Consider the following 16,071-nt stretch of genomic DNA (forward strand, 5'->3'; position numbering starts at 1 on the left):
CACCAAAAAAAACCACATAACATCATAGTTAATATCCTACTGGGTAAATTTGAGATTAAATTATCAAGTTTTTATAAAACCGTAAAACCTTACAAATTAGGAAGTGGTTTGGGGGTGGGGGTAAGTTTAAGCAGCCCAGGATACCAAACCTGAATTACACATACTACAGCCAAAACTATACAACAGACCTTTCTGTAATGATGGAGATAGTCTATCTTTGCTGTCCAATGCAGTAGCCACTAACCACATGTGGCTATTGAGCACCTGAAATTAATTAATTTCCATTTTAAAAGCCACATGTGGACCAACAACAAAGTAGCAGAAAGAGAAATTAAAAATACAATCCCATTTACAGTTGTAACAAAAAGAATAAAATACCTAGGAATAAATTTAACTAAAGAGGTGAAAGATCTGTACACTGAAAACTATAAAACCCTGTTAAAAGAAATTGAAGAAGACACAAAGAAATGGAAAGATATTCCGTGCTCTTGGACTGGAAGAATTAACATAGTTAAAATGTCCAAACTACCTAAAGCAATCTATAGATTCAATGCAATCCCTATCAAAGTTCCAATGACATTTTTCACAGAAATAGAACAAACTCTCCTAAAATTTATATGCAATAACAAAAGACCCCAAACAGCCAAAGCAAGTCTGAGAAAAAAGAACAAAGCTGGAGGTATCACACTCCCTGATTTCAAAATATACTACAAAGCTATAGTAATCAAAACTGCACAGAACTGGCACAAAAACAGACACACAGATCAACGGAACAGATTCAAGAGCCCAGAAATAAACCCACACTATATGGACAGCTAATTTTTGACAAATGAGCCAAGAACACACAATGCAGAAAGGAAAGTCTCTTCAATAAATGGTGTTGGGAACACTGGACAGCCACATGCAAAAGAATGAAAGTAGACCATTACCTTGCACCATACACAAAAATTAACTCAAAATGGATTAAAGACTTGAATGTAAAACCTGAACCCATAAAACTTCTAGAAGAAAACACAGGCAGTATGCTCTTCGACGTCAGTCTTAGCAGCATATTTTCAAGTAACATGTCGGACCAGGCAAGGGAAACAATAGAAAAAATAAACAAATGGGACTACAACACACTAAAAAGCTTCTGCACAGCAAAGGAAACCATCAACAAAATGAAAAGACAGCCTACCAATTGGGAGAAGATATTTGCAAACCATATATCTGATAAGGAGTTAATATCCAAAATATATAAAGAATTCATATATCTCAACAACAAAAAAACTAACTCCTCAAAAAATGGGCAAAAGATCTGAACAGACATTTTTCCAAAGAAGATATACAGATGGCAACGGGCACATGAAAAGATGTTCAACATCACTAATTTATTAGGGAAATGCAAATGAAAACTACAATGAGATATCACCTCACACCCATAAGAATGGCTATAATTAACAAGACAAGAAATAACAAGCGTTGGAGAGGATGTGGAGAAAAGGGAACTGGCATACACTGCTGGTGGGAATGCAAACTGTGCAGCCACTATGGAAAACAGAATGGAGATTCCTCAAAAAATTAAGAATAGGGGCTGGCCCCGTGGCGTAGTGGTTAAGTGCGTGCACTCCGCTGCTGGCGGCCCGGGTTCGGATCCTGGGCGCACACAAACGCACCGCTTGTTAGGCCATGCTGTGGCAGCATCCCACATAAAGTGGAGGAAGATCGGCAGGGATGTTAGCTCAGGGCCACCCTTCCTCAGCAAAAAGAGGAGGATTGCCATGGATGTTAGTTCAGGGCTGATCTTCCTCACAAAAACAAAAACATAAAATTAAGAATAGAACTACCATACGATCCAGCTATTCCACTGCTGGGTGTTTACCCAAAGAACATAAAAACACGCTTGCATAAAGATACATGCACCCCTGTATTCACTGCAGCATTATTCACAATAGCCAAGACTTGGAAACAACCTAGGTGCCCCATCAAGGGACGAATGGATAAAGAAGATGTGTTGTGTGTGTGTGTGTGTGTGTGTGTACACAGACACATGTGTGTGTGTGTGTAAGTGTATATATATATATATATATATATATACACTTACACACACACACAATGGAATACTACTCAGCCATAAAAAAGGATGAAATCTTGACATGTGTGACAACATGGATGGACCTTGAGGGTGTTATACTAAGTGAAATAAGTCAGAGAGAGAAAGTCAAATACCATATGATCTCACTCGTACATAGAAGATAAAAACAAGAAACAAACACATAGAGACAGAGATTGGACTGGTAGTTACCAGAGGGGAAGAGGGGAGGGAGGAGGGTGAAAGGGATGATTAGGCACATGCGTGTGGTGATGGATGGTAATTAGTCTTTGGGTGGTGAACATGATGTAGTCTACACAGAAATCAAAATATAATGTACACCTGAAATTTATATAATGTTATAAACCAATGTTACCTCAATTTTTTTTAAAAAGTTACTTTTAAATGAAAAAAATAAAAATTAAAAAAGCCAGATGTAGGGCCAGCCCCAGTGGCCTAGTGCTCGGGTTTGGCACGCTCCACTCAGCGACCCAGGTTTGGTTCCTGGGCATGGACCTGCACCGCTGGTTGGTGGCCATGCTGTGGTGGCGACCCACATACAAAACAGAGGAAGATTTGCCACAGATGTTAGCTCAGGGCAAATCTTCCTCAGCAAAAAAAAAAAAAAAAGCCACATCAGGCTAGAGGCTACCATAATGGGTATAAACTATAGACTGCCATAAATTATTAGTGCTCCTGGGCGGATAGCCTGAGATGAAATATTTATACCCAGTTCTACATTAAAAAGAGTCCATGTCACTAAAAAAGCAATTACACCTATACAAAACAAAACAAGGTTGTTGGGAAAACAGTGCTCAAAACTTGCTCTACAATATACTAAGCTCAATCTTTTCCTTCTCCAGGACAAAAGAGGTTCCTCGCCAGGGAAATGCCAAGACAACAAAATGGCAAATATATCTGAGATGGACACTTTTCCCTGACTGTCAACATAGGTACATTCCCCCAGATATCAACCATAGACCCAAGACTAACTCTTCAAAGTAAAAACTATATTACTACTCAAGATGTAAAAAGAGTTCCTTAAAACATTCTTGTTAAACATCTTCTAACTGATATTTTCCGAAAATAGCAGAATTTGTTTATACATAACCTTTTTAGATAGCACAAATAGAAAAATACTTCAATTGGGTAACTAATACCAGTCCTCAGCAACAGACTGCTTAGATTCTGACCAGATCTGGCCACAGTAGTGGCTGACGGGAAAGACTTACTGATGGGGCTGTAACATGGCACAGGCAGAAAGGCCTGCTGGTTGATTTCTGCCACCTCTCTATATCATTGTTTAAACTTTTAAAATTTACACTCCCAAAATTTCTACCATGTTAATTCTGTTCTTTGACATCTTAACTTTTTCAAAGAAGTTCATAAAAACTCAATTTTAACATATTTTGAGCTTTGAAAACCATTCCCCCACTACACAAAACAAAACCCACATTATAACTCTAAGTGACAATATGAAGTAAGTAACACTGGATTTCCCTGGAAATGGCACCTGAGTGAAAGTCAGGAGTGGGAGGGAGATGTTTTGACAATATATCTTCCATTTTTACAACCTGAAAATAGTTTACCAGAACAAATAACAGAATGCAACCCAATTATCAAAGAGCCAAGCTTAAAAATTACATATGAGAATTTCTATCAACTGATCACTAAAAACATTAACTATAAATAATTTAAAAACATTAATTACAGGCGAAGTCTTGTAAATGAGCCACTCACAAATGGTAACTGAGATTAATAAAGACTCAGAGTTAATATGCCTAATGCTAAAGGTTTGCCTGTAAAAGTTAGAACTTTTCTTAAGTACCATTACCTTCAGTTTAAAAGTTCTAATTTAACTGTACCGCTGAGTTTTAGAAATAATTACTTCTTTCAAACAGCCATAGAAGATATCACAGCTTCAGATTTATAACAAAAAGTACAGATACTTATAAATGTAATAACATTTGCTAAATGTACTCATTCCTCCTTTTCAAAAAAAAATCTAGGGCCGGCCCCATGGCTTAGCGGTTAAGTGCGCGCGCTCCGCTACTGGCGGCCCGGGTTCGGATCCCGGGTGCGCCCCGACACGCCGCTTCTCCAGCCATGCTGAGGCCGCGTGCCACATACAGCAACTAGAAGGATGTGCAACTATGACATACAACTATCTACTGGGGCTTTGGGGGTTAAAAAAAAAAAAAAGGAGCAGGATTGGCAACAGATGTTAGCTCCAAGCCGGTCTTCCTCAGCAAAAAGAGGAGGATTAGCATGGATGTTAGCTCAGGGCTGATCTTCCTCATTAAAAAAAAAAAAAAAATCTATCTCCTTGGGCTTTTTTCTGTGAGGATACAGCTCCTGCAATTTAAAAAATCTTATTAATCATTAGATTCTTAGGACCCCTGGGAATCTCAGAACATCCTTCTCTTGAGAGTATATGTCTACTCAAATAGGTAGGAAATTAAGTGGCAAAAATACAAATACTATGGTCTGTTTATATGGGAAGGGCCTCTCTTCAGTACAGAGGAGGAAGGCAGTCAAGTCTAGGAAACTACTGAGGAGTGAGGTCAGTGATGCTCCCATTTGATCCTTCAGCAAAATCAAGATGTCAACACATAAAAGACAATATGTAAAAATACCCTTTTTCTCAATTTATCCACCAAATTCAGCATTTTTCAAGCAAATATTTGTGATATAGCAATCATCCACAATAAAAAAGGTAATGTACTTTTTCTTCAATAGGATGAGAGAAAATTAGAGTTAAACATTTTCTAAAAGTGAAACATGAGAAAATTCCATTAATTTCCTCAAATCTTTGGTATTCCCCAAGTGGCCTTTTTTTTCTTTTATTTCACCTACTCTTTTCCACAGAGTACTACTCTTGCTGTTTATGAAAATGTGAAAAATTACCAGGTGCCCATATCAATATTATTTTATTTAAAAAAGTCATAACATGAAAGTGACTGAGCAGAAGGCTGCAATACAATACAGAACCACTTCCAGTCTAAGCTGAGCATTCCTCACGACCAGCTTCACCTCCAGCGTCACCTGACCTGATATGCCTTCAAACAAGGAGACTCAACACTACAGCAGGCATGATGTCAGCATCGTGGCTGAAGAAGATGTCTCTCGTTGGTGTCCCCTCCCACAACAACAAGAATGTGGCATCCATCCACGGACAAAAGTGCCTTTGTGGGAGCGCTGGGATCCAGCACCACATGCCAAGTGACGCAGGAGAAGTCTTGCTCACCTGTGACTCAGGAAATAGGCACACAGACTTCAACCCTGGCTGTGGACCCTGCACTGGCCCACGTACTGGCTCCAGACCCTCTCAGCCACAGCGTGGTAACTCCTGGAAAAAACTGTCTTAAGAAATCACCCATGCATGAGAGGGCCTTTGCGGAAATCCAGGTTTCCAGCAAAGAAGTTCCAGGACACAGATGGAGCAAAAAAATACAAGTTTGGACACACTGGAGAGGACAAGAGGAACAGACTGACTTCACCTGAGAGACCCTTCCACTGAGACAGTACAGCTAGGGCCAAGAGAGATCTTTTGGTCCCAGGATTTCTCCTACAGCGGGAAGCGAAGAGTGAGGGAGCACTCGACTTCCCCAGCTACATGGGATGCTGCCAGAGGCTCACATCTCTCTTGCCCCATCCAGAGTACTGAATTGTGAGCTGCATGACCGAGGGTAAGAAGAGGCTGGGAAGGCAACAGACAGTGTTCTCAGAGGGCATTTAAGGGACGTTAAGGGAAGGGGATCCTACTTACTGCATCAAGAAGCCCACCCGCGAGCCACCCAGGACACCTCATCCACAGATCTCCCCAAATGGCGCTCAGGCATCCCCAATGCTCCACACATCTTACCCACACACCCCCCCACCGTGGCCAGCTCCCAGTACATGCTCCCAAAGTGGCAGCAAAATTAAGCTTTGCCAAATAGCTAGTGAGCACACACAGAAAGCCAGCCCAAATCTGCAGACCAAAGAGAGATAAAAAACTTGAGCTTTAGAGCCACCTTGGGGAAAACAAAAGGAGGGCTATCAGCACCCAGCCCGGAGTGTTGTAAAATCAAGAGAAGTAACATAAGCTTCAGAATTCTGTACAAGAAGAAACAAGTCTGGAGCAGGTGCATCCATAGAAAGTCTGAGAAAGCCTCAGAATTCCTAGCAGGGCTGATGGACGGTATTTCTTTCCCAAAGGCAGTTATTCAGTAAAGACTGCAGGAAGTGACTGCTAATTCAAATGCAAAGAAAGCAACAGAAAGCTGCAAGGAACATGAAAAATCAAGGAAGCATAACATCAAAAAAGGATCATAACAAACTTCCAATAACTGATCCCAAAGACATGGAGATCCGCAATTTACCCAATAAAGAATTCAAAATAGTTATTTTAGGGAAACTCAGTGAGCTACAAGAAAACACAGAAAGATAATGCAACAAAATCATGAAAACAAAATACAAACAAAATGAGAAGTTTAACAAAGAGAGAGAAATCATAAAAAAGAACCAAACAGAAATTCTGGAGCTGAAATGAAAAACAAAATAGTTTTAACATCAGAATGGATCAAGCAGAAGAAAAAAATCTTTGAGTTAGAAAATAGGAACTTTGAAATTATCCAGTCAGAGGAGAACAAAGAAAAAAGAAAGAAATGGTATCTGGATAATTTGCAAATTATTAGAGTTTCAAGAGACAAGATGGAGAAGGGGGCAGAAAGCTTATTTAAAGAAATAATGGCTGAGAACTTCCCAAATCGGGGGAGAGATTTGGATATCCAAGCTCATGAAGCTCACAGATCACCAAACAAAATCAACTTAAAGAGATCCTCGCCAAGTCATATTATAATAAAACTGTCAAAAATCAAAGATAAAGAATATTAAAAGCAGCAAGAGAAAAGAAGCTTGTACCTTACCAGGAAAGGCTACCAGTGGATTCTCAACAGGCAAGGAGAGAGTAAAATGATATATTCAAAGTGCTGAAAGAAAAAAACTGCCAATCAAGAATACTCTACCTGGCAAAGTTATCCTTTAGAAATGAAGGAGAGAGAAACACTTTCCCAGACAAACAAAAGCTAGAGAATTCATCACCACTAAACCTGCCTCATAAGAAATGCTGAAAGTTCTTCCAGTTGAAATGAAAGAATGCTAATTAGCAACATGAAAACATAAACACACTGGTAAAGGTAAGCATAAAGTAAAAAATCAGAATATTCTAAAACTGTAATATGTAGTGTGTTACCCACTTAACTCTAGTATAAAGACTAAAGGACAGGAGTATTAAAAATAACTGTAGCTATAATAACTTTTTAATGAATACACAATATAAAAAGAGGTAAAATTGACATCAAAAACAGAAAAGGGGAGGAAATCAAAGGGCAGAGTTTTGTATGTGATCAAAGTTAAGTTGTTAGTGTAAAACAGACTGTTATATCTATAAGATGTTTTATGTAAGCCTCATAGTAACCCCAAGGCAAAAACCTACCGTAGAGTCACAAAAGATAAAGAGAAAGGAATCAAAGCATATCATTATGGAAAATCATCAATCACAAAGGGAGGCCACAAAAGAGGAAGAAAGGAACAAAGGAAATACAAAACAGCCATAAAACAATTAATAAGATGGCATTAGTACATCCTTTATCTATCAATAATTACTCTAAATGTAATTATTAAATTCTCCAATCAAAAGGGACAGAATGGCTGAATGGATGAAAAAACAAGACACAACTATATGAGCCTAAAAGAGATTCATTACTGCTTTACAGACACACACAGGCTCAAAATTAAAAGGATGGGAAAAGATATTCTATGCAAATGGAAACCAAAAGAGAGCAGGGGTAACTATACTTATACCAGACAAAATAGACTTTAAGCCAAAAACTGGAACAAGAGAGAAAAGGCTATTATATAAATGGGTCAATTCACTGAGAAGATATAACAATTGTAAATATATATGCACCCAACATTGGAGCACCTAAATACTAACAGATCTCAAGGGAGAAACAGACAAAAACACTATGTTAGTAGGGGAATTCAATTCATTGTCAACAATGGATAAATTATCCAGAAAGAAAATCAATAAGGAAACATTGGAATTGAACTATACTTCAGACCAAATAGATCTAACAGACATACATAACATTCCATCCAACAGCAGCAGAATACACATTCTTCTCATGCACACATGTAACATTCTAGAAATCAATAACAGGAAGAAAGCTGGAAAATTCACAAATATGTGGAAATTAAACAACACACTCCTTAACAACCAATGGGTCAAGAAGAAATCAAAAGAGAAATCAAAAAATATCTTGAAAAAAAGGAAAATGGAAACAAAACATACCAAAACTTACAGGATGCAGCAAAAGCAGTTCTAAGAGGGAATTTTATAACAATAAATGCCTATATTAAGAAAAAAGAAAGGTCTCAAATAAACAGCCTAACTTTACATTTCCAGGCACTAGAAACAAAAGAAGAAACCAAGCCCAAAGTTAGCAGAAGGACGGAAATAAAGATCAGTGAAAAAGTAAAAGAAATAGAGACCAGATAAACAATAGAAAAGATCAATGAAACTAAGAGCTTATTTTTTGAAAAGATAAACAAAATTGACAAACCTTTAGTTAGACTAAGAAAAGAGAAAAAACAAATAAAATCAAAAATGAAAGAAAAGACATTTCAACTTATACCACAGAAATACAAAGGATCATAAGAGACTTGAAGAGACTATGTTCATAAGAGACTATGAACAATTATAAACCACACAAATCAGACAACCTAGAAGAAATGGATAAATTCCTAGAAACATACAATCTACCAAGACTGAATCATGAAGAAACAGAAAATCTGAACAGACCAATAATGACTAAGGAGTTTGAATCAGTAATCAAATACCTCCCAACAAAGTAAAGCCCAGGACCACATGGTTTCCTTGGCTAATTCTACCAAACATTTAAAGAATTAACACCTATCCTTCTCAAACTCTTCCAAAAAACTGAAGAAGACAGAACACTCCCAAACACATTACCCTGATAACAAAGAGAGATAAGGATACTAAAAGAAAACTATAGGCCAATATCCCTCACTAATATAGATGTAAAAATTCTCAACAAAATATTAACAAACCAAATTCACCAGCACATTAAAAGGATCATACATTATAATCAAGTTTGATTTATCCCTGGGATGCAAGGACAGTTCAATATACACAAATCAATAAATGTGACACAACTCAATAGAATGGAAGATAAAAATCATATGACCATCTCAATAGATGCAGAAAAAGTATGTGACAAAATACAATATCCTTTCACAACAAAAATGCTCAAAAAATCGGATATAGAAGGAACATACCTAAACATAATAAAGGCTATATATGACAAGCCCACAGCTAACATCATACTCAAAGGTAAATGGTTGAAAGCTTTTCCTCTAAGATCAGGAACAACACAAGGATGCCCACTCTCACTACGCCTATTCAACATAATACTGGAAGTCCTAGCCAGAGCCATCAGGCAAGAAAAAATAAATAAAAAGCATCCATATCAGAAAGGAAGAAGTAAAAGTGCCTGTGTTTGCAGATGATATGATCTAATATACAGAAAATCCTAAAGACAACACCAAAAAACTATTAGAAATAATCAACATTTTGGCAAAGTTGCAGGCTACAAAATCAACATACAGAAATCATTTGCTTTTCTATACACTAACAACAAAATATATGAAAAAAATAAAACAATCCCACTCACAATAGCATCAAAAACAATCAAATATTTAGGAATAAATTTAACCAAGGAGGTGAAAGATTTGTACATTGAACACTATAAGACTTTGATGGAAAAAACTGAAAATGACACAAAAAATAAAAAGATATCCCATGTTCATGATTCAGAAGAACTAATATTGTTAAAATGTTCCATACTACCCATCTATAGATTCAATGCAATCCCTATAAAAATTCCAACGGCATTTTTCCCAGAAATAGAAAAAACCAATTCTAAAATTCATATGGAACCAAAAAAGACCCCCAAAAGCTGAAACAATCCTGAGAAAGAACAAAGCTGGAAGGACCACACTTCCTGATTTCAAACTATACTACAATACCATAGTAATCAAAACAGCATGGTACTGGCATAAAAATAGACACATGGACCAAAGGAACAGAATCAAGAACTTAGAAATAAACCCTTGCATATATGGTCAACTAATGTTTGACAAGCGAGCCAAGAATACTCAATGGGCAAAAGACAGTCTCTTCATTTCAATAAATGGTGCTGAGAAAACTGGATAATCACATGCAGAAGAATGAAATTGAACCTCTATCTTATACCACTCAAAAAAATTAACTCAAAATGGATTAAAGTCTGAAACATAAGACGTGAAACCATTAAACCTCTAGAAGAAAACATAGGGGAAAAGCTCCTTGACATCAGTCTTGGCAACAGTTTTTTTGGATATGACACCAAAAGCATAAGCAACAAATGCAAAAATAAGCAAGAGGGACTACATGAAAATCAAAAGCTTCTGTACAGCAAAAGAGACAACGAAATGAAAAGGCAACCTACAGGACAGAAGAAAATATTTGCAAATCATCTATCTGATAAGGGGTTAATATCCAAAATATATAAGAAACTCATACAACTGAATAGCAAAAAATCAAACAGTCTGATGAAAAAATAGGCAGAGAAACTGAAGAGTTGCTTTGCCAAAGAAGACATACAGATGGCCAACAGGTACATGAAAAGGTGTTCAATGTCACTACTCATCAGGGAAACACAAATCAAAACCACGATGAGCCAGCCCTGATGGCCTAGCAGTTGAAGTTCAGCACTCCCACTGCTTCAGCGGGCTGGGTTCATCTCCCCAGTTGCAGAACCACACCACCAGTCTGTCAGTTGCCATGCTGTGGCAGTGGCTCACATAGAAGAACTAGAAGGACTTACAACTAAAATATACAACCACACATGGGGGCTTTGGGGAAGAGGGGGAAAAACACCACAATGAGATATCATCTTACACGTGTCAGAATGGCTATCATCAAAAACAAGAGACAACAAGTGTTGGTGAGGATATAGAGAAAAGGGAACACTTGTGCATTGTTGGTGGGAATGTATATTGGTACAACCCCTCTGGAAAACCGTATGGAGGTTCCTCAAAGATTTTAAAATAAACCATCATATGATCCAGCAATCTCACTTCTGGGTATATATCTAAAGGAAATGAAGTCAGGATCTCATAGAGATAGCTGCACTCCCACGTTCATTGCAGCATTATTTAAAACGATTGCCAAGACATGGAAACAACCTAAGTGTCTTGTCAGCAGGTGAACGTATACAGAAGATATGGTGTGTGTGTGTGCGTGTGCACGAGGGCGTGTGTGTTTGTATATATATATACATGATGGACTATTATTCAGCCATGAGAAAGAAGTAAGTCCTGCCATTTGCACTAACATGGATGGATGGACCTTGAGAGCATTATGCTAATTTGAATAAGTCAGACAAAGAAAGACAAACACAGTGTATCACTTATATGCGGAGTCTAAAAAAGCTGAGCTCATAGAAACAGAGAGTAGAATGGTGCTTGTTAGGAGCTGGGAGGCGGGAGAAATGGGGAGACATTGGTCAAAGGGTACAAACTTCCAGTTATCTTATGAACAAGTTCTGGGGATCTAATGTACAGCATGGTGATTATACTTAACAATACCATATTATATACTAAAAATTGCTAAGAGACTAGATCCTAAATGTTCTCACCACAAAAAAGAAATAGTAATTATGCAAGGTGATGGAAGTGTTAACTGACGCTACTGTGGTAATCATGTATCAAATCAACACACTGTACATCTCAAACCTACACAATGTTACACATCAATTACATCTCAATAAAGCTGGGGGGAAAATTCCTTATCATTGGCTTTAAAAAAAAAACAAACACTAAAGCACATAATCAAAAACAGGAAAGAGGAAGAAGGCACAGATGTCATCCTCACAGATCCACTAGTTCCTGGTATGAATTTAGCTTTTCAAAAGTATTGGTAGACAGCCAGTATTTTAATTAGTTTTGTTTTTTTTTACACATGTAATAATTTACACATACAATAAACCTCTGGTTTTTGTTTTGTTTGATTTCACTCTTATCACTCTAAAAACAGTCATTTGCAGGGTAAGCAGGTGTCACCACTTCTAGGAAGCCTTCAGCAATCACGTTGTCCCAGACTGGCAGAGCCGCCCCTCCCTCCTTGAGGTCTCCCACCTAGAAGGTGCAAATACTACCAACCTCACGATCTCCAAAAACCTTACTGTTCTTATTGTGTGTCACCCCCCCACTAGTCTGTGTGAGGCCCCAAGTGGAGGCACCACTTCTTGTTCAACTTTGTAGAATCAGGGCTGGCACAGAGAAGTTACTTGGTACTATCATATGTGTTTAAAATTAACACTTTATTCCATAATTCAGAAATTTGTCTAGTTATTAAGATCTTGTGTTTTGTTCTTACTAAATAGTGCTTTGTTTAATCCCTCTAAAACCTGGATCAACTAACAGTAGCAGATCTCTTAACCAATCTCAATTAACCAAGTTAACGGCAATGAACGCCTGCTACGAAAGCATGCTGAACCCTTACAGTGGTGAGCTGCTCTCGAGAATGCACACACTTTTGCTTTCCTCATTTGAGCTATATGTTTACCAAAGATCAGTTGTGTCTATTCCCAAACCAACTATTTTTCTTAGTGAAACCACATAATTTAATATTATGCAAACCAACAAAATATGAGTGCAAAAAGGAAAAGTTGGTCTCCCCAAGAAACAAAATGAATGACTAGAAAAACTCAAAAAGGTGAAAAGCTAAAACAACGGACGCTGAATTAGGTGTGGGTAAAACAACTACAGAAGACTTGGGAGGGAGATTATAAAAATCTAGAAGTCTGTACTCAGATGAAAGAAATTACAAACAATTCATTATGATGGTTTCTTAAGGAATGATAGTTCAGATCTCCAAACAGAAGCACCAACGCCTTGTCCTTCATTCAAAAAAAAGAAAAAAAGTTGGTAAATAAATTGTCTTTCATTGTTTTGAAATAAAATATTTCAGAAATGTATTTTGATTCCCTGCCTTAACAGTTACTCTCAGTAAACTGGCCGCCTTGTTACTACTTGCAATAAAGGCCCTTCACTGTATGAATATCTCACAAGAAACCATATTATCTTTAAATAAAAAATTTTAAATATTTTCCACATCTTTATTACCACACTTTGCCATTCTGTTTATTACATTTCTTAATACATTTCCATCTTTAGTCTAAACAACTAAATAATGACACACACAAGCTACACATCATATCCTGGCAAGCATACATCATATACTTCCAAAAGATTTTATCTGGAACGTATATAACACAAGTACTAACACTGCACTGTGAAAAGGAAATTATTTTACAATTTAATAGTTAATATGCCAGCTACGAATCAATAGTATCTTCACAAAACTGAAATATATACTATATTTGCAAACAGAAAAGTGCTAAATTTTTAAACGCTAAGTACCTAAATACTTTAACCACCACCACCACCTTTATTAACAACAAGCCCAATAAAAGAGAGGCAAGGAAAGTACAGTGTTGCAGTCAAATGAGAAGTACCAAAGAAGTTCTTACCTTCCGATTCTGATCATAAGCAGAATCAATCCCCAAAATGCTGTTTACTTCTACGTACGGATATTCCTTCTCCAGGACACTGACCACGTGTTCAACTTGCACTTTTTCTCCAGTCCTTACTTTGTTGTACATCTGAAGAAAGAAAAACCAGGTAACCAACTATACTTTTAAATTCAAATTTCAGAGTGTTTACTATAAAATATTTCTGAATGTAGATGAAAACATAGCTATTTTTCTTAAAAGGTGAAATGGGACATATAGGCAATTCTCTCTTTTCCATATAACCTCCTTCTTACATTAGAAACTATACATTCTTAAAATGACCCAATCAGTTCACACTCACATTAAGTCCCAAATGCAAAAATGTATTAATTTTTTAAAAATCTGAATACTTATAAGTAATCCTTGAAATAAGAACTCATGTGCATGATGTTTAGGGGAAAAAAAGTTGCAAAACATGTATGGCATAATCCATTTTTAAAAAACAGACATAAAACAAACAACAAAACTGTGCCTTCACATGTACAGTTAAACATCTAGATGGTTTACAAGGTAACCTTCTAAAAGTTGCTGCCTTTAAGGAGCACCATTAGGGAGGGAAGAGACAGAGAGTTAAAATCAACACACTAATATTATGTGAAATTTTTTTACAATGAACATACAATGAATTATTTTTTACTTTTGCAATTAAAAACAAATGAAAACTCATATTATCCTTTCCTTCATACACATAGCTATGAGGGGGGAAAAAACTTTAAAAAGCAGACTTTAAAACACTTAGTATCCTCAGCAACTTCTCTTGAACTTATTTCATTCTCCACAGTCCCATTGCTAACTACCTTCACCGTCACTTCTTGGATCACAGCAATGGCTCATCAACTTAGCATCCCTACCACTTGCTTTACCCTTCATCAGCTCTATCTCCATACATGCATCAGACAACGTTTTTAACTGGAGTTTAATGCTGCAATCTGGATACCCGTTACCTAGCCTAATGGCCTCAATGACCAGGTGGGTTCCCCTCTCCACTCTGCTCTCACTATACTCTGCTCAAGTCATACTAACAACTTGGAATTACTACCTCTGATTTGCAGCCATTATTCAACTAATGCAGTTTTTCCTCCTACACTTAGCTGGGACAACTGCCCACTCCACAAAAATGCCGTGACACTCACAGCAGAGTGCAGTCCCAGTGCCGCCACGGGCAGCTGGGCTTCCCACACTGCATTAAACCATCCGTGTGGTGGTGTGCCCCTCTAGACTGTAAGCTCTCTGATGACAGGGCTGATGTCTTCCTCTTCTCTGTATCCCTTGCAGCTAGTACCAGGCCAGGAAAATGGTGGGTCTTTAAAAAATATTAGCCAATAAATAAATGAACATTTTAACTAATAAAAAATGTCCCTGACTGAATCTCTAAACAATAAACATAACGAACATAATAAATAGCAGACTGACATGTTTACAAGTAAAATAAAAGTGGTGAAAATCAACTGCTTTAAAGATGGTTTTTCAGGGCCGGCCCCGTGGCTTAGCAGTTAAGTGTGCGCGCTCCGCTACTGGCGGCCCGGGTTCAGATCCCGGGCACGCACCGATGTACCTCTTCTCTGGCCATGCTGAGGCCGCGTCCCACATACAGCAACTAGAAGGACGTACAACTATGACGTACAACTATCTACTGGGGCTTTGGGGAAAAAAAGGAGGAGGATTGGCAATAGATGTTAGCTCAGAGCTGGTCTTCCTCAGCAAAAAGAGGAGGATTAGCATGGATGTTAGCTCAGGGCTGATCTTCCTCACAAAAAAATAAATAAATAAAATGAAGATGGTTTTTCAATAATTACCACTAACCTGTAAACAAAGGAACTGTTACTTATAAAGTTTTTAATATTCAAAAGTAAAAATAAAAAGCAAGAAAACAAAAAGAGTTCTTCGTTTAAACTTGAGCAAATATCTTAAATATATAGTAAATCAGGGAATTTCAGAGTTTCCAGTTAAAATGGAGAAAACAGACAATAAGAATTTTATGGTTTGAATATTAAACTGAATCCTTATGAAACTATCATGATGGTCTTAAAGGGCAAAAAAAAAAAAAAAAAAAAAAACATTTTTTTAAACAAGTAGAGAACATCACATTTACCAAAAGTCATGCATTAGTGATTTCAAATCACCAAAAGGCACAAGACAAAGATATATTAGTAGGGCTCCCAAGGAATTTCACCTTAGCTAAAATCTCAGCCACGTATTATTTTTTTTTTATAAACCTGCTTTTTTTTTTTTTTTCTGTGAGGAAGATCAGCCCTGAGCTAACATCTGTGCTAATCCTCCTCTTTTTGCTGAGGAAGACCAGCTCTGAGCTAACAT

The 16,071-nt window shown here is 37.3% G+C and overlaps 1 protein-coding gene across 4 annotated transcripts in view; it reads right to left on the reverse strand.

Annotated features, from left to right (window-relative positions):
• The window catches only part of UGGT1 (UDP-glucose glycoprotein glucosyltransferase 1), a 114,834-nt gene that overhangs the window by 57,375 nt on the left and 41,388 nt on the right, over positions 1-16,071 (reverse strand). For all 4 annotated transcript variants that reach the window (XM_004423940.3, XM_087434998.1, XM_087434997.1 and 1 more), the window contains one exon: positions 13,714-13,845. In XM_004423940.3, the coding sequence (XP_004423997.1) occupies positions 13,714-13,845 (132 nt within the window). The remainder of the gene's footprint in view (positions 1-13,713; positions 13,846-16,071) is intronic.

Source organism: Ceratotherium simum, chromosome 9, assembly GCF_057802395.1.
Source record: "Ceratotherium simum simum isolate JZ-2026a chromosome 9, ASM5780239v1, whole genome shotgun sequence".
In the NCBI taxonomy this organism is placed as follows: domain Eukaryota; kingdom Metazoa; phylum Chordata; class Mammalia; order Perissodactyla; family Rhinocerotidae; genus Ceratotherium; species Ceratotherium simum.